Consider the following 20,446-nt stretch of genomic DNA (forward strand, 5'->3'; position numbering starts at 1 on the left):
GTTTTATTCTCAGACTCTTGGAAATGTTGGAGGGACATTACATGACAGCGATTAATTGTTCATTTACAACAAATCTGTACATTTTATTCTCATACTCTTTGGAAGATTGGAGAATCAGAACATGACAATCACATTTCTATACATGTGCACACTAAGAGGCAGCAAGAATACTATAAGTGAAGCACTTAACCATACAGAACCAGGTCTCCTCAGAATGATCTCTAACTAAATGCACTTTAATTCTTTCTTTACTAAATATATCAATGCAACAATTACACATTAAGAATAGGAAGATAAACTGTTTAAATATTTTTCCACAGCGATTGATTATAATGTGCTTTTACGGCAAATTCTCACAGTGCCGTTTGCTTTACATTTATATCTCACCATTTAGACAATAATTCTTTCCAGAAAATGTGTACGTCTCAACTAAACGTGCTCAGGGTCATTCGAACACTTAAGAGTCGATGCTTGAACTTGCAAAATTGTGGTCTGGAGTGAGACGGCTTGCTAAATAAAACTGACAGCTTCCAACAGTTGAAACCCACCAACTATCACAGAAAGTACAAGCTTAAACCGTCAAAGCGACGTGAAACATCAATGTCCAAGAGACACTATATTGAATATATACTGTGCTCGAAATCATGCATTGAAAACATTGCAATTTCAACAAGGCTGTTACCTCTTGAACATTTAGTTCATCCAAAGTCGGTATATTTGCCCCTCCGGTCATCGCAAGTACAAAGCAATACTTCAGAGTTTGTACATTAATAAACAAAAACGTGAAGAACTCTTCTGGATAATAAAACAAACACCCAAGGACTTCGTCTCCTTTACAAAGACGAAACACTCCGGCTGACTAGGCCGCGCAGTAGAAGGTCACATTATTGCACATGCGCAACCTCTTTGACGCCACACCCCCGCCTTTCATAAAATGTAGACGTATACGCAGATATGCGCAGCCTTCGTAATAGAACAGGCAATGCCGTATAGTCAAAAAGGTCATCGTCTGCAATGATAAGCGCAGCTTTTACTCAGAGAACGAACACTATACTGAAATATTAAGCCTATCGGGGCCATGTTGGCACAAAGCGAATAACAGACAGGGTCACATCACTTTAAGGCGGAACAGGGGGAGGGGCGGTGGTGATTGTAAAAATCGATACATTTCACATTTTACTCTGAAGTCACTTTAGTTGTATAATTGTATCACGCGTAATTTGTACTTGACGTCCTTTTCACGTCTAAGACGCGACTTCCATTCTTGCGTTATTAAAAAAGAATGGACCTATAGTCTGCTGGCGAACAGTTCAAACAGGTCGTCACAGAAAAGTTTAATATTTTCCGGTTTTAAAAAACTGCAATAATTATACAAAATATCAAACTTAACTAAAAGGTGATGGCGAGTTACTTCATAGTTTTAAGCATTTTGCGCGAATAAGACTTTCTAATTTAATCTCCTTGGGTTGCCAAGGAGACGCAAAGTAAACAACTTCGCTTATTAGAGAGAGCAGTCACAAGCAACTGGCCACTGGAAAGAATTATTAAAAATGGAATATATCGGGAGTAGCTATGAGGGCGAGCGTAGAAATAACAGGTAAATGCGACTTCGAGACATTATTCAGTGTGTAAGGAATTTGCGTGAAATTTTGATAATGGACACACTTCTGAATTTGAAACATTAAAGTTAGATCACGGTAGCTACAACAGAACATCTTGTAAAACAAATAAATTTGTAAAATGTTTAGTGTATTTAAATACATGCATATATTTAAAAATAATTTAGCTAATTTTAATACTTTTATTGTTTTCTTGTTCTGACTAATATTTAATGAATAAGATATATTTTAAATATAAAATATGAAGTTGCCATATGTCGCTTAACTTGACTATGTTCCACTTGTCATATATGTGTGTATATGTGTGCATATTTATGTGTGTGCCACTTTAGGGTGGTGCTTGCTACAGAATGTTAAATTACTAGCAAACTATGTTGTGTTTTCAGTTGTTTAAAGGGATGTGTGTAAAGGTTTGCCTGATACTGTAGTATAATATTGTTTAATAGTACTGTCTGAAATAAAATATACATAGGCATGAAATACTTCACTGCAAAAGTACTATATGTCACATTGAGTATTGCTTACGTCTGTGGCCTACATGCAGTATATATTTAGTTTTACCGATTCTGACTCCAGTAAACTGACAATTTCTTCAGACTGTGACTCCCAAATCCATGACTCCAACTTCGCAGCCCAATGTATGACAGCATGAAAGCAATACTTAAAAAAAAGTTGGACAGAAATATTGCAGGAAAATCACAAGATGACCCAAAGAGATTCTTTCAGTATTACAAGTAAAATAATGGTTAAGAAGGAAGTGAAAAGTACTGGGAACAGTAAAGGTGAACTAGACAGCAAAATACCAAATGCTTTAAACTTGCATTTTTTTAACTTTATATGTTTGAAGAAGTTGATAACCTCCCAAAAGTAACAGGTACTACTAAGGAGGCACTTAGTGTCATGGAAATTGCAGAGGAAGAAGTACTGCATGGACTAAATAAATAGGCTGAAATCTAAAAACAATCACCAGAACCAGATAACATTTATCCTCAAGTGCTTAAGGAAGTTGGTGAGTACATATACTGTATAAATCTTTGGCACATATTTTTTCAAAAATCTCTGCACATTAGGGAAATTCCTATAGACAGGAGGCTAGCAACTATTATCCAAGTAACTATAGGACCATAAGCTTAACATGCATCACAGGTAAATTTAAGGTAGAAATTTTTACAAAGGAAGCAACAAAAGCACATAATAAGAGAAGTGCATGTAATATTTTTTATCTTAATTTTCAGAAAGCTTTTGACAAGGTTCCACATGAAAGGTTAGTGATTAAACTAAAAGAAGTGGGAAACTGGCTCAAACACTTGAAGAAAGGAGTAATGGCGAGAGGAACTTTTTCAGAATTAAGTGATGTTAAAAGTAGATTCTTTCAAGTGTTAGTGCTGGGAGTCACTCCTCTTTTTAGTATGCATAAACAATCAGAACAAGCATATAACCAATAAGCTGATTAAGTTTGCAGATGATACCAAACTAGGTGGAATGGCAGATAATGTAGAATTCACTCAATTCTTACAGTGGGACCTGAGCAGCTGGGGAAGATTTGTGACAGCTGAAATTTAATGTAACATTAAGGTATTAGACATAGGAAGCAAAAAATATTAGATTGGAATACAAAATGGAAGGTATGAATGTCATGAAACATTAAGACATTAAATTGTGTGCATTTCCATGAAAACTGAAACATTTGACTGGTAGTTTATTGTGTTATTATTCCAGCAGCACTGTATGTACTGGGTCCTTGGCAGGGCACAATCGAACAGCCAAGCAGAAAAAAGTGTGCTACGTGTATTCCAGTAATAGAAACCTATAAATAAAGCGTCAATATGACTAAACATATTTATAATCCACAAAAAAATTATCACAGGTGTCATGGTTATTTTCTGATTTGGCCCATGATGACATTTAACTCTTATTTTGTACAATTTAATGACATTAGAGCGTTTTGACAGAGGAGAACTCCAGAAGATTATTGCGCATGTAAATGCAGATTATTAAGTAACCAGGTTTTTTGCCTTAACTGGCTTATTCGCCTTCACCTGATTATGTTTGTGCATTAAACACACTGAAGGGGTGGGTAGTCTCTGATGATGTTTTATGAATGGATTAATTTATATTAATAAACCAGGCTGGAAACTTTTATCAGTTGTTCTCATAGGGTGGTCCACAGATCATGAGTTAAGTGATCTGTAAGGTGACATTCTTTGTATAGACTAGAGTTCTCAGATATACAGTATCTGTCTGTTATATAGGTACCAGTTAACCCCCGATTCTCTAAAGAATCGCAAATCCAAGAATGGCAATCACTTTCTGTTCCCTAAGATCTTTGGAGGGATGAAAAATCATGGAGGATGGGAGCGTCCTGGGAAAGTTTTCATTTAATTAAATAAATATATTTGTACTAACTTTAACCAATTTATTAAAACTAAAATTGAAATTTAATTGTTATATCATTTAATTCCAGAATGTCTTTGAGTTGCTGCACTCATAAGTAAAAAAAAATATCGGAGTGCAAAGGTTTAAATGAACTAAATTGGAAACAAAAAATTCATAAAATGGTAAATTCAAAATAGTTAATCAAAAATTTCCTAATAAACAATATTTTTGGTAAAGATGGTTTTCCTGTCCTTGAATCAGCTGTCCCTGGTATGGCGTAGTTAAAACCTTCACTTTAATGTCATACGAACCCTGAAGTATGGGATCCCGTAAGCACTTGTGCCTCAATAACAGTTTGTCTCATGCTGTTCACGACCACCGTGTACCGTTGCATAAACCTTGTTTAGTATTAAGGTTTCTTAATAGCATGACTATTGTCTGTACTTTAAGGTTAAGATTGTGTTGTGGTAATCCGGCCAGGTTAAAAGTGTTTAAATATTCTAATGGCAAAGTAAGATGCTCACTTTCGTCTCCAGGAAGCAATACAATCACTTGGTTATTTATCCGGTCAACGTCAATATTCTTTGGACATAATATAGCCCGGTGCGTCAAAAGTGGTATCTGGTCCAATGATATTGCTTTACCAAAAACCTCTGTTACCAAGTCGTCGCAAATAAAGGCGTGAGGGATTTCAATGTGTTTGACTCTGGGGCACGGAGACGCTGTGCGCGTGCGCTTTCCACACGGCTTGCTTCTGGCATCTGTGCATATATACAACCTTCGTTTAGTGATGTAGATTCATTTATAAAAGCCAGGCTACTGCCTGATACCCCTCTACAAAGTGAACTTGGATCCTTAAAGCATAGATCTAAAATTACCATCATAAAGCACACAATCTGACTTTCTGCAACGGTATCTGTATGCTTCATTAACTTTGCCATGTGTGAGCATGTGAAGAAGTTTCACAATGAGCCAACAGAATTAATGAACAAGAACAAGTAAAAACATTTTAATGAACAAATGGAAAAACAGTATGCATGTCTCCCTCACCACTTTTTATGCCCAATGTGCTACTTCAAAAATCATTTTCATTCTACAGTATCATAATAAGCTGTGCACTTGTACGTTACTTGTAGTTTATGTGCATGATATGCAGAATACTATAGAGGGGTCCTGAAGTGCTGTCCTGGTGGGCTACAGCAGCTGCAGGTGGCTATTACAAGCCAATTTCTTAATTCAAAGCCAATTATTGCTGCTGAAGCAATTATTCCTCAAACAACATTTTAAAGCTTATTTTAGTTAACTCACTTGTTAAGATTCCCAAACCTTAATTGTTTCTTTTAGTCTTGAACAGCATCATTTACTGCCTTTAATTGCTTCTTGTTTTTTTTAACCACCTGCCAATTAACAAGGAAATACAACTGAAAAGGGAACCAGCAGTTTACCATCTAAGTCAGTGGTCCTTAAGTTTGGTCCTGGGAGCCCACAGGTTTGTATCCCAGCCAAACTCTGCTTTTGATTACACTCACACATTAATTAAGCAAGCTGTTATTTCCCAGTTTCTTCTGTACAATATACCAATGATTTATCATGTCAGAATGAAATCACTAGCAAGCCATAAAATGAAATAAGAGCTTATATTATTGGCAAGGATTGGCTTCTAATTAAGTAAAACATGCAGCCACTGCAACCCTGCAAGGCCAAACTTGTGGACTCTGTACTACAGTGGCATTTATACTTCGATGTTGCTCCTTCCTACTTTGCTCTTGTTTGCTTCTTGCTAACTCTGTCCCCTCTACTCCAACCCTTATTGATCAAGTCTCTCTTTTAAAGTTACTTTGATGTCAGCCTAGAGAACCCTTCTGGGGCCATTTCTATTTTTTAATTCCAGGCTTTAGTGATAGGCACTAAATCACTGCTTCCAGGCTGACTGCTATTATAGAATCTTCATGGATCATGGCTGAAATGCCAGGCTTTGATAAGGCTAATCCAGTGATAATAAATGACAGTATTCTTCATGTAAATACCTTTAGTAAAATAAACATGGTAATTAGAAAGTGGAATTAACCTAAAAAATGGCCGTTGACTGGAGCTGGGCCACTAAAGGTATATGTTTAACTTTATCAAATTTGTCCTTTGTCCAAAACACTTTAATTATCACATATCTATATGAAGTATATTATCCCTTGATTAGTTCAATATGTTGGTTATTGTTTATGTTTTGAGAACTTTTGTAATAAAAAAGAAAAAAAAATGAATATATACACTGCTTAATTAGTATTTTTTCTTTGTTATTAATGAGACTAAATACTGTAGTCACTTTCAGTATTCGGACAGGGTAAAATCCTATCTTGTACAATGCAAATGCACTTGGATTCAATCAGAGAAAGAAAAAATGGTTTCTTAAAAATTACATTCTACTCTGCTCTGCCTAGCAGCACTGGTACCATATAGCCTTTATAACAGTACAATCTGAATGGAGGCCATCTGACAGACACAGTTCTTTAAATGATGCACTTTACCCAAAGGTGTTGGGACACCAAGGACTGCTTAAAGAATCTTAAGCCTGTTGTCTGTGAAGCCAAAGCAGGTGTTTGGCTTGGATATATCCTTGAGATGAGAATTAAAACTGCCTAAATACTGTACAGAACTATAATAAGCTGTGAGTCAGAGAAGGGTAGAATATTATATTATATTATATACCAGTAATGGCGTACTGCACGATAACGTGCAGTGAATACACTTGACTTGAGCATTCATAGTTTTCATCCTCTTTCTCTGTACGTTTAGCATTCATTTGCTCAGAGGTTGACGCGCTTGCTCCTTTCTGAGCAGCTCTTCTTTTCTCCACCCTAGCGGGCCCGATTCTTCTCTTCTTCTGTCGGCATCTTTTCGCGTTAAAAGTGATTAAGGTCAGTGTTTGTATTGCAATTATGTAATACGTTTTCTTTAATTTTTCACTTAAGCTGGCACTTAAGTCTTCAATCTGCCTCGAGAATGATTGTAGAGGTAGGGGAAGTGATGGCGAAGGTGGCAGGGGATGAGAATGGCACCTGTACGCATGCGCTGCACGGGCCACTGCCGAGAGTTGATTCTACAATAAAATAAACTAAAAATAAAAAGAGGAATAACCTTGGTGGTCAATCGTCAGTCCGAAAACGGATAGTAGACGTCATGTAGTATATGTGTACCAAATCTCAGGTCAATAGGTCAAACAGTTTGTGAGCTACAGGTGATTTAAAATCCTGGGCAGACAAACAAACAGCCACGGTAGCATATTATATAAGAAGAAGATACATTATATTATATATATTATTATATTATATACTTGCCTTCTTATAATTATGGTACATCTACTTCTAGTCAAAGAATGTGTGTTGCCCCTGTGTGGTCAGCAAGATAATTACTGTCCTTCTGTCGGGTCTGCTTGGACCTTAAAGGGCTGGTATTGTCTTAGCTTTCAGGACTATAAACTAAGTGCTGCCATCAACCAGGAGGCCTTGTAGCCTCTTGTCAAGCCACCCTGGTATCCTTTTCACTCTCTTATTAAAAGGTCAAGTACCCTTGGTATAGCCTGTGTTGCCTGCCCTCTAACATGTTAGAGGAACATTGAATTTATCTTTACTGTGCCACTTCCTAGCTCTCCCATTTGGAACTCCATTTCTGAGTAAAGGATCTCCTTCCCCTAGCTGCTGCTATCCCCCCATACATGAAAAGATGCTTTTGCAATAACAACATTGTGATACACACTCTCTCCCCCAAACAAGATTTCTGCAGATCTTTTTGTTGCCTTTGCCTACCCTGGAGGTGCCCTTGCCCCTGGTAAAAAAAATACGATATTCATAAAGGAAGCAAAGGCCCACATAAGAATAGATGAGAAAAATGTGCACAAACGTTAGCAAACATTGCTTCTACAAAAGAGTTGCAGATACATAAACATGGTTTCTTAGAAAGACGTGTAAAAATATGTCATGGAGATTTACCAATATTACCTTGACACTAATTTCATAGTATGTATGGGTGAATGGCCTGTTTTTGCCAAAACTTAATTATAACTTCTTATGACTATATTGTTTTAACCACAATTATCCAATATACAAAACTTGAGCACTTATAGAGCTAGCCATTGACAGACTCCACAGTATGTCATTGTCTCAGCCTTTCCCATATGGTTGAAATAGCACCAGACTCTTGGCATCAGCTCACATCCTATTAGCTCTTTTACATTTACCTTATGTAGAAAGCCATTATATATAAGTCATTGAAGATATATGTAAGGTGACTTGTCTCAAAGTTAATTTAAGGAAACATGCAGACCTGTGCACTATTCCATCATAGCTGCTTTTTCTTGTTCAGCTAACATTGGTATCATATATGACACCAGTCTCTTATGTAGGTTCAGCAGTATACAATGTTGCTCAGTACTCATAGTTCAATATGGTATCTGCTTTATTGTATGTGACATGGCAACTGAAGATCTTTTTGGAAGGCTTTTAACAGTCTCATTCTCTGCTCCCTTAACGGTGTTATTGGGATATCTCTCTATTATATAAAAAAAAATCCTGTGACAAGACGAGACTTTTTTGAGAGATTTTTTCAAGTCCCGTGAGATGAGACTTTTGACATGAGATTGTTTCAAGTCACACCCTCCTCTCAACCATATTCAAACACGCCCACAGTCCACTCACATCTCATTCGTGTGAATGCTTTTGACACACATTTCCTGCTCTCTCAGCTCTTATAAATTTTTATCATTAGTTAATTCTTCACTTTAAGTTCAATTAAAGAAGACGTATTATGTCCAAATCTTATTGATTTACTTCATCCCGAAGGGACATCAACTGAAGAAATGAGTACATGGGTAATCCTAGCACCGAGAAATGTATATCCAAGAAAGGTAATATAGTACATCTTCCCTGAATAGCATTAGACAACAAAGGAGATCTTGATATGCTATTCGCATTAAAACGTTAACCGTTTCCCGTTAGAATAGATTTTGCAAATACAACAAATCAGAGACAAACATTAGAAAAAGTGGGTTTATTTATTAGAGAGAAAGAAACAAAATTCTTTCACGGGCAGTTATACATTGCGTTGTCACAATGTAAGTCCAAACACAGAATCAAAATTCAATGCGATATTGATGAAAATTTCATTAAAAAAATTGTTTTTACAGTAAATGTGTAAGTTATAAAAAGTATTTGTATGTTAATTTCAAAGCCAAACGGAACAAAAAAATATAACGCAATGAATACCTCTAACACAACATGAAACATAATTTTCCTTCAATTTATTACGTTTTACTATTTTTTACTATGGTTAATTACTTGCTGTAATGTAAAATAGTTAGGTCTATTATGCATATGTAACAATTCCCATGAAATTAACAATCTGTTTAAATTGTACATCCACATCCCCATATGCAAGCGGCAGAACCGCAAAGTGGCTTGTGTGTAGCACAGGCCTGGGGGTAGGCGAGCAAAGCAAGCAAGGGGCAAAGCCCCCTAGTACTGATTAAATATTGTCACGAATAATACAGACAAACATAAAGGTTTGGGGCACCCGTAGGCAAACCCTGTATAAATGAAAATAAACGTGGGTTATAAATGCATTGAAAAAGGCAAAGGGATGTCTTTATAGACGCAAGTCTAAAAGTGACTGTTCCAAGATGGTGACAGTTAAGTACAGGCAGGCAGGCAGGAAGAGGGCAGGTCCAGGGGGACAGTCAGAAGGTGGTAGAGCTGTCAATCATCCAGTCTCTAGAGGGAGGAGGAGAAGAGGTGTTAATAAACAGTGCCATCTTATGGACTGGTGAGGAATTACCAACACTAGAGCCGTTAAGATGTCCCCAAGGCACACGCATGTGATAATATATATATACCAATTGGGATTAGTCAATTAATGTGCATGGAACAAAGTGTACAGCTAAATCGAAAATAAGCCACATACTGTAGAGTGAAATTATCAGATTGATTTTTCTGGCATCTGTGCTAGTACATTTATCTTAATTTGTATTTATGACATCGACTCATATAGTCAGTAAATCTATGAAACTTACCGATGACAACCAAACTGGTGTGACAGCAAATACAAAATAATCAGCAAAACAATTCAGAAAAATCTGAACAAAATTTTGCCGTCTGTATGGAAAAAGTTAAGCAACACTTGCATAGATGGTCAACCTTCCATCTCACTCTAGCTGGAAGAATTAACGTTGTTAAGATTAATATCCTTCCTAAGCTTCTCTTTTTATTCAAAACATTCCAATATACATCAATAAATCATTCTTTAAGCAATTAAATTCAACCAAAACTTCATTTATTTGGAACTTAAAACATCCATGTATCCAAAGAGCGACCCTACAAAGACCTAAGGCTGAAGGTGGCATGGCTCTACCTAACTTTCAGTTTTATTACTGGGCAGCAAACATACTAGCTATAAAAACCTGGACACAAATAGATGAACATACACAGGCTTGGTCCGCAATAGAAATAAAATCCTGCAGTACTTCTCTATATTCCCTGCTTTGTGCCCCAATAAATGTAAGTTATCACCAATATACTAATAACCCAATTGTGCTTCACTCACTCAGAATATGGAACCAATGTAGAAAACATTTTAAGATGGAGAGTCTTTTATCTGTGGCACTTCTTCATGAGAACCACCTTTTTCAACCCTTGAAAATATATGCAGTTTTTAATATCTGGAAAACATTTGGGATTAAATTGCTTAGAGATCTTTATATAGACAACATCTTTGCATCATATGAACAATTACATTCCATATTTAATTTTGCAGCAACACATTTCTGTCACTATCTTCAAATTATAAACTTTGTCAAACAGAACCTGCCCGATTTTCCCCATCTCCCACCTTCCTCTATGCTGGAAAAAATATTGCTCAGTCTCGAGGACTCAGACAGCATTTCTACAATATATAAAAATATTTTACAGTCCCTCCCTTTAAAAGATCCAAGAGGACAATGGGAAAAGGATCTCTCATTCAACATATCAGAAAAGGAGTGGAAGGTAGCAATGCAGAGAATTCATTCGAGCTCCATATGCGCAAAGCATACAATTATTCAACTCAAAATTATATATTGAGCACATCTGTCTCACTTGAAATTGTCCAAAATGTTTCCAGGGCAAGATCCAACCTGTGAATGCTGCAATCAAGTTCCAGCCTCACTGGGTCACATGTTTTGGGCCTGCACCAAATTAACATCATTCTGGACAAAAATTTTGAAATGCCTTTCAAACAGCCTTGGTGTCACAATCCCTCCTAACCCACTAACAGCTGTGTTTGGTGTTCTTCCAAATGGGCTTAAAGTGGAGAAGGACACACAAACTGTAGACTGTAGACGTAGACTTATCTTGCTCAACTGGAAGAATCCTAACTCTTCTCTTTAAGTCAGTGGGTAACTGATGTTTTATATTATTTGAAATTGGAAAAAATCTAATTCTCACTTGGAGGATCTGTGCAGAACTTTTTCAAAACCTGGCAGGATCTAATCAATAATATTTTAGAATAAGCTCTTAAAGCACTGAGGAAGTAGATTCTCTCCCCATTTCTTTTACTTCTCCATTTATCTTTATCCACCTAATAAACTCATCAATTTATTTATTTTTACTATTTTTAATTTTTAGTACATTGGCCATGCTCTCTTTCTCAGGGATGGGGGTTGATTTGTTTTCAATCCTATTTTTTTTTGTAAAAATTGATATATTTGTATGGAATGATTACAATAAAATCAATAAAATTAAAAAAAGAAAAAAAATCTGAACAAGCAAAGTATAGTGCTGTTTCATGTAGGTTAGTACAAAGTGCTTCATGTTGGCAAAACGAACATTAATTATAAATATAACACAGACAAAACTTATTATAGAAAAAAAAACTCTGTGAAGGAGTTAGAAGTTCACATAGACAAAACATTCTCATCTTCCAGACAAATAGACACAACATTCTTATCATCAAGGCATTATGTGTGGGAGTTATTAAAACTGCTCAATATAAGGCAATGGACATTATTATGCTCAACCTCTGTAATAGCTAGTGAAACCACATGTAGAGCACTGTGTGAAGTACTGGTCACCTTGATATAAAAATACATTGAATCTCTAAAAACTGTGCATAGAAGAGGAATCTAGCAAAAAGCACAGGGAGAGTGTGAAAACTGTACATAGACAGTGGACAAACTAAGATTTGGAAATGGAACATTGAGCCTGCAGCAGTAGTCACTGCACCACCATGCTACTCAGGAAAGTATGAAGTATTATAATTTTCTTAACTTATCATATCACCACTAACATTCCCATTAAGGATAGTGATAGCTGAAAAATGTACATTTACCATAAGCATAAAAATAGATTTAACACAAAAAACTGGGTAAGAATATCAGTGGAAACTGTAGTATAGTGTTACAGTACTGATATAACAGTTAAGAAAGGTATTAATATTATAGCTGCTCCACAACAATACGAATTGAACAGGTTCAGAGACAGTAATGGTGTATGACTTTGTATTTTTTGTTTTAAAATTAAAATATTTTATTTTGCAGACTAACTGCCTCCTGCTATTTCACCATGGCAACCTGCATTTCTACAATATGCTATTATACCTCTGCTGGTGGAAAAAAATCTTACTGCAGTTACCCAGGTTTTAGAGAGAGAGTCCCAGGGATATTTATATATATATATACCCTTTTTGGAGTCCCTGGAGGGGGTGCTAGAGGGCATACCTTCTGGGGACTCCCTCGTTCTGCTTGGAGACTTCAATGCTCATGTGGGCAATGACAGTGAGACCTGGAAGGGCGTGATTGGGAGGAATGGCCCCCCCGATCTGAACCCGAGCGGTGTTTTGTTATTGGACTTCTGTGCTCGTCACGGATTGTCCATAACGAACACCATGTTCAAGCATAGGGGTGTTCATATGTGCACTTGGCACCAGGACACCCTAGGCCTCAGTTCGATGATCGACTTTGTGGTCGTGTCGTCGGACTTGCAGCCACATGTCTTGGACACTCAGGTGAAGAGAGGGGTGGAGCTGTCAACTGATCACCACCTGGTGGTGAGTTGGCTTCGATGGTGGGGGAGGATGCCGGTCAGGCGTGGTAGGCCGAAACGTGTTGTGAGGGTCTGCTGGGAACGTCTGGCAGAGCCCCCTGTCAGAAGTAGCTTCAACTCCCACCTCCGCAGAACTTCGACCACATCCCGAGGGAGGTGGGGGACATTGAGTCCGAATGGGCCATGTTCCGTGCCTCTATTGTTGAGGCAGCTGACCGGAGCTGTGGCCGTAAGGTGGTCGGTGCCTGTCGTGGCGGCAATCCCCGAACCCGTTGGTGAAGGATGGCGTCAAGCTGAAGAAGGAGTCCTACAGGACCCTTTTGTCCTGTGGGACCCTGGAGGCAGCTGATAGGTACCGGCAGGCCAAGCGGAATGCGGCTTTGGTGGTTGCTGAGGCAAAAACTCGGGCGTGGGAGGAGTTTGGGGAGGCCATGGAGAACGACTTTCGGATGGCTTCGAGGAGATTCTGGTCCACCATCCGGCGTCTCAGGAAGGGGAAGCAGTGCAGTGTCAACACTGTATATGGTGGGGATGGTGCGCTGCTGACCTCGACTCGGGACGTTGTGGGTCGGTGGGGGGAGTACTTCGAAGACCTCCTCAATCCCATTAACATGCCTTCCAATGAGGAAGCAGAGCCTGGGGACTCAGAGGTGGGCTCCCCCATCTCTGGGACTGAGGTCACCGAGGTGGTTAAAAAACTTCTTGGTTTCAGGGCCCCCGGGGTGGATGAGATACGCCTGGAGTTCCTCAAGGCTCTGGATGTTGTAGGGCTGTCTTGGTTGACACGCCTCTGCAACATCGCATGGACATCAGGGACAGTGCCTCTGGATTGGCAGACCGGGGTGGTGGTCCCCCTCTTTAAGAAGGGGGATCGGAGGGTGTGTTCCAACTACAGAGGGATCACACTCCTCAGCCTCCCTGGAAAAGTCTATTCAGGGGTCCTGGAGAGGAGGGTCCGTCTGATAGTCGAGCCTCGGATTCAGGAGGAACAGTGTGGTTTTCGTCCTGGTCGCGGAACAGTGGACCAGCTCTACACCCTTAGCAGGGTCCTGGAGGGTGCATGGGAGTTTGCCCAACCAGTCTACATGTGTTTTGTGGACTTGGAAAAGGCATTCGATTGTGTCCCTCGGGGAATCCTGTGGGGGGTACTCCGAGAGTATGGGGTACCGGACCCCCTGATAAGGGCTGTTCGGTCCCTGTACGATCGGTGCCAGAGCTTGGTCCGCATTGCCGACAGTAAGTTGAACCCGTTTCCAGTGAGAGTTGGACTCCGCCAGGGCTGCCCTTTGTCACCGATTCTGTTCATAACTTTTATGGACAGAATTTCTAGGCGCAGCCAGGGCATTGAGGGGGTCCGGTTTGGTGGGCTCAGGATTGGGTCACTGCTTTTTGCAGATGATGTTGTCCTGTTTGTTTCATCAGGCCGTGATCTTCAGCTCTCTCTGGATCGGTTCGCAGCCGAGTGTGAAGTGGCTGGGATGAGAATCAGCACCTCCAAATCCGAGACCATGGTCCTCAGCCGGAAAAGGGTGGAGTGCCCTCTCAGGGTTGGTAGCGAGATCCTGCCCCAAGTGGAGGAGTTCAAGTATCTCGGGGTCTTGTTCACGAGTGAGGGAAGAATGGAACGTGAGATCGACAGGCGGACCGGTGCGGCATCCGCAGTAATGCGGGCGCTGCATCGGTCTGTCGTGGTGAAAAAGGAGCTGAGCCGCAAGGCGAAGCTCTCAATTTACCAGTCAATCTATGTTCCTACCCTCACCTATGGTCATGAGCTATGGGTAGTGACCGAAAGAACGAGATCGCGAATACAAGCGGCTGAAATGAGTTTCCTCCGCAGGGTGTCTGGGCTTTCCCTTAAAGATAGGGTGAGAAGCTCAGTCATCCGGGAGGGGCTCAGAGTAGAGCCGCTACTCCTCCGCATCGAGAGGAGTCAGATGAGGTGGCTCGGGCATCTGATCAGGATGCCTTCTGGACGCCTCCCTGGTGAGGTGTTCCGGGCACGTCTAACCGGGAGGAGGCCCCAGGGAAGACCCAGGATACGCTGGAGGGACTATGTCTCTCGACTGGCCTGGGAACGCCTTGGGATTCTCCCGGAAGAGCTAGAAGAAGTGGCCGGGGAGAGGGAAATCTGGGCATCTCTGCTCAAGCTGCTGCCCCCGCGACCCGACCTCGGATAAGCGGGAGACAATGGATGGATGGATGGATGGATGTTCTAGCGCCCGTTATTGTAACGGGCTAAATGACTAGTATCAAATAAGCACTTTCACAAAAGCTACAAGTATAATAAAACAAGTATGCTTTTATTCAAGACTATAACCGAAAAAAAAGAAATTGGGTTAGTGTACATTGTCATTAAGTCTGCTTTGGTAGTACAGCGGTAAGACGTGCTGACTCATAATAAACACATCGCGGGTTCGAGCCTTGTCGCATCACAAAATAAACGTTTTGAGTAGTGAGTTGCTCTTATTGTTACTATTATACAATAAAAACATACATTTGATTTGAGTCTGTAACAGCCGATGTAAATGTATGGTGCTTGTAAAGGTTTGCGCTTTCTTTATTCAGTTTTATTCTCTCAGTCGCGTTCACGCTCCCCCTGATCTGACACTGCTGTTTTCAAATAGACATGCTATAACAGAGGTGAATTCGGATGAGGACGAGGTTTCTACATCGGAGAAAGTGAACAGAAGCCCTCCCACAGGAAATGTCTACTCACATATAAGAACAATGCAGCTGCACCAGGCGTAAAGGGGACTGATGGCACCGTTTGGAAACAGCAAGAGGATCTGCGTCATCCTGCCAGTTGGTCTGCCCCACACCTGTCCTTCAAAGAAAAAGCACGGCTTACAGAGCTTGCCAAGGTCACGTACAAAGCACAGTTTGTGATTATGCTTTGTGATGGTCTTTATATAAAAACATTTATATGTTACTTATATAAAAGCCAGATCAAATGTTATTTACCTTGATTTATATATCTTCCTACAGCGTAAAATCACAATTAAACTGCAGAGCTTCCTCTGTTTGATTGACACGGGTATGCTCACAAAGTACAAGTGTACTGAAGTGACTTCAGCTGCAGGTGGAAGCTCCTGTCGCACCCCACGCAACTGTGTTTGATCTTATTCAGGAAAAGATCACAGTCACACCATGGGAAAAAGGCTTTCCGAGACTAAGATCATAAAGCTTATGAAACCGTTTCTGGACAAAGGTAGAATCGTAAGAACAGTTGTGTGGAGCTTCCACCTGCAGCTGAAGTCACTTCAGAAGACTGGATGGTGTTAACGGTTGTAAATATTGTAAGTTGATATTTTCATCTTCCGCACAATCGCCACCAACTGTTTCCGCATAGTCTATTGATACCCATTTAATCAATTTGCAGTGTAACCGATCAACAATTTTTGCTTTTGACTTCGTTCGTAATGATTCAGCTTCAGCAATGTTTTTGTGACTGCCCATTTCAAACATGGTTTATGTTGCAGTGCCCAAAACCCTTTGAATATATTATCAAAATTTAGTAGCTTGTGAAATATTGCCAAAGAAGACACATACAAATATCAGGCGTCTCTGTTACTAATTATATAGTGAAGGGGTGTTCAGCTGGCAGTCAAAATTGAAACTCCTCATAGAAATACAGACACTTACTTGCCATAGACATGCCACCGTTGGAATGCAGATGTTATTAGGCCCTAGATATGTGCATGGAACCCTGGAGAGGAATGGACAACACTGCAGGAGCAAGTGACATACAACCTATGTAGAGACATGTAATGTTTTTCAGGCTATAGGAAAAGTGAGTATGCAAATCTCTGAGGTTTTGCACCCCTTGGAAAAAGAGTGAGTAGTTTAAGGGTAACTCAAGGCTCAGTTGTGCAGGGACATGGCTAGAGAGATCGAGATCTAGTCTAATGTGTCTACACACAGTGAAAGGTGGTGTGTGACAGGAGAAGGACGTAGCAGGGACCTAGATGAGAAAGAGAAGAATGCACTTGTAATGACAACATATGCTTTCTGCTCACTCTCTTCTAGGTGCAAAGGCACTGCTGGAGCAGTAAGACTTGTTACTGTTCTAGATGCCACAAAAACAGTTTAGACAGAGAGACTTAGGAAACCAAGTATGAGATCAGGAGTGGATGAAAGTACTGTATGTGATGTTCCCTTGAATTCTTGAGGGCAGGTAGAGAAAGAGAGAAATGCTACTGAGAGCTGTGGAAATGTTAAAAAAACACAATTGTGATCAAGGGCAGCACAGTCTCAGGTTTGAAAAACAGGAACCATTTTGCCCCTGCATAAGGCCTGGTTGTAGGACGACTGCCTTTCATATATAACTAAAGGTATAGAGGTGTATATCAGAAACCAGTAGAGGGAGTTCATGCCTAGTGACACCGCATCCAAAGTAGCATTACCTTGGATGCATTATTTAAAGCCTCCTTAAGCCCAAAGGCTCATCTATATATATATAAAAGCCAAATACCACTGACTCACTCATCACGAAATCTACCGAAGCATGAGGATTTGGGACTTGAAATGTGGAATGTAAGTTACCCTTGGCCCATAGGTGCTCGCTAAGAAATGGTTTTAAAAATTTCGTGGTCTAAGTGTGTTCTGTCTGTATGTCTGTCTGCTTTTCACGAGAGACTTACTTAACGGATTTAGATCTGGTTGTTTTCTATAATTTGCTTGAACTTTCCAGTTGATTTTGCGACTCCTCTCATCATGCTAATTACCATAGTTCACTTGCGGTTCTGATGTATTTATTCAAATCCAAGAGATTGGCTGTGGGTCGAGAGCAGGGGGGTGGGGCCTTCCTCATTCACTCGCCAGCCTCTGTTCAAGTTGGTCTACGTCTTGCCACATGTTGGAGTGCACCTTGCCTCCGCTTAGCTAGCGATACCTGTTTGTTCAACAGACATTATCATTTACAGATTGTTAAGGAGTAACGTTTGACGTTTTTGAGAGAGAGAGATCAGAGCGCCATGTGTTTTAAAAGGTAGCTGCTGATTGCCAGAGATATCAATGCCATGTGCTTTTCTCCCCATGCGGGGAACGCTGTCCCATCACAGCTGAACACGATCAGATATAGTGCCATCGTCTATTGATTTTTAAAGTTTGTCCAGTTTCATTACTATGTGGGCACAGCCACAGGGTACAGCTAGTTAAGTATAGTCGAAAGGTGAGGTGGCACAAGGGCTCCAATAGAATGTGGAAGCAAGGCCAAGATACAGTGATGGAGAATTGGGAGGAGAGATACAGGAATGCTTTAAGATACTTTATGGTAGGCAAATTTGTGGGTCAGTGAATTAGACAGACATGAACTGAAACCTACTTAGGCTGGCCTAGAAACCTGCAGGTTTTATTGCCTTCTTTTTGCTTGCTCCTTATGTGCACCTCACTGTCCATCAATTCATTGCCCTAATTTATTTAATATTTAATGTGTTTAGATATTTACCCTCTTTGGAGCTAGTACGTAAGGTTCACTATGGGTTCCTCTAATTATGACAATATATACATCTACAATTTTTTGTTTAAAATCTGGTTACAGTTAAGTGCAAAAGATATACTCTCAGAGAACATCCTCCATCAGTTATGGTTCATATCTACGGTATCTCAGTTGCTTATCACACGTTGTATTTGATTTTGCCTAGTAATATTAATTACACTGCAAACACATGAGGTCTATTTTATGCATAATTATTTTAATATTTAAGTAAACTCCACTCAGATGAGTCAGTCAACTATTTTGATGTCCATGGTCATTACAATTTTATTCTCAAACATTTGACCCTGTAGCAGTCATCTACAATTTTCATATCATGTTTTTGTTTGTGGATGTTCTTAAATTGGTTGTTTTAATTCCAGGCTGCCTGCCCGGAATATGTTCTACGGTTCTTGTTTTTGCTTAATTGGAAAAAATAGCTGAAAGTTAAGACAATCTCAGCTGGTTTATACTCTGCAGTCATCTGTCTCCCAAATTCACTTCTTGTACATTCAGGCCAGTTTAGTCCTAAGTTAGCCAACAGCTGATTTTAACATGTTTCTCGAAGTAGTTATTTCTTTGATGCACTATTAGATTCCATCTTTCATTTATTCACAAGTGCAATTTCATTGTTGAGCTGAAGGAAATCTGTAGAAATCGTTTTGTGGATGTCTTTGAATATTCCTGAACACCTGGATTAGATTCCCCAATTAAAACAATTATGTAACTATGATAATGATACTGTTTAAAGTAGTTGCAGACTCCCTTCTTTTTCCAAAGCACATAGACTGTATTATCTCTTTCCACTACTGTTAAATACATTGAAAATTTTATTCCAGATGGAAATAAACTTTACATGGAATATTCAAACAGGGTTTAAACACTACAAAGTGACCATAGTATAGACTAAACCATATTACTTGAAAATGTAATCAATCAAAGTATAAGGCTATAAATTATAAGATGGACACATCATTACTGCTTTAGAAATTTATTGTAACAAGCTAGATGTTCATAGTTAATTACATGAACACCTACAACATTACAACTTCAAAACATATATCTGGAGTATACGTTTCACATGGACTGCTCCCTGTCTGGAAATGGTTCAGCTCAGCTGTACCCCCAGACTCTGTATGATGTTATGCTATGGATACTTTTATTTACATTTACTTATCTACCTGACACCTTTACCCAAGACAACTTACAACATTTATGATACAATTGGTTACATTTTTTTGGTTTTCCAATTGAAGCACAGGTGGGTCAAGTGACTTGCTCATGGACACATAGTGTCAGTAGTGGGATTTGAAGCCAACACCGCAGGGTTTGAAGTCCAAAGTCCTCTACACCGCACTGCCTGCATAACATTTAAGATACAATTGGTTACATTTCTTTTGGTTTTTCGAATTGGAGCACAGGCACGTGAAGTGACTTGCTCAGGATCACACAGCGTCAGTGAGCCCACAACCTCAGAGTTTAAAGTCCAAAGCCTTAACCACTGTGTCACACTGCCTGCCTGCATGTTTTCACATGTTACGTCCTGACATTTTAGAGGTTTTTAATGTAACAATTTACTGACTAAAATGTCTAATGTAGGGCGGCACAGTGGCGCAGTGGGTAGCGCTGATGCCTCGCAGTTGGGAGACCTGGGGACCTGGGTTCGCTTCCCAGGTCCTCCCTGCGTGGAGTTTGCATGTTCTCCCCGTGTCTGCATGGGTTTCCTCCGGGTGCTCCGGTTTCCTCCCACAGTCCAAAGACATGCAGGTTAGGTGGATTGGCGATTCTAAATTGGCTCTAGCGTGTGCTTGGTGTGTGGGTGTGTTTGTGTGTGTCCTGCGGTGGGTTGGCACCCTGCCCAGGATTGGTTCCTGTGTTGTGCCCTGTGTTGGCTGGGATTGGCTCCAGCAGACCCC

At 39.9% G+C, this 20,446-nt stretch overlaps 2 protein-coding genes across 2 annotated transcripts in view; one reads left to right on the forward strand and one right to left on the reverse strand.

Annotated features, from left to right (window-relative positions):
- ndufa8 (NADH:ubiquinone oxidoreductase subunit A8) overlaps positions 1-884 on the reverse strand; it is a 29,284-nt gene extending 28,400 nt beyond the window's left edge. Inside the window, exon 1 of the mRNA XM_028809226.2 lies at positions 683-884. Coding sequence (XP_028665059.1) covers positions 683-733 — 51 coding nt within the window. The 5' untranslated portion in view covers positions 734-884. The remainder of the gene's footprint in view (positions 1-682) is intronic.
- Positions 885-1,468: 584 nt separating this feature from the next.
- The window catches only part of morn5 (MORN repeat containing 5), a 53,606-nt gene continuing 34,628 nt past the window's right edge, over positions 1,469-20,446 (forward strand). Inside the window, exon 1 of the mRNA XM_028808879.2 lies at positions 1,469-1,597. Within this exon, the coding sequence (XP_028664712.2) occupies positions 1,551-1,597 (47 nt within the window). The 5' untranslated portion in view covers positions 1,469-1,550. The remainder of the gene's footprint in view (positions 1,598-20,446) is intronic.

This window comes from Erpetoichthys calabaricus, chromosome 9 (assembly GCF_900747795.2).
Source record: "Erpetoichthys calabaricus chromosome 9, fErpCal1.3, whole genome shotgun sequence".
Lineage (NCBI taxonomy): Eukaryota > Metazoa > Chordata > Cladistia > Polypteriformes > Polypteridae > Erpetoichthys > Erpetoichthys calabaricus.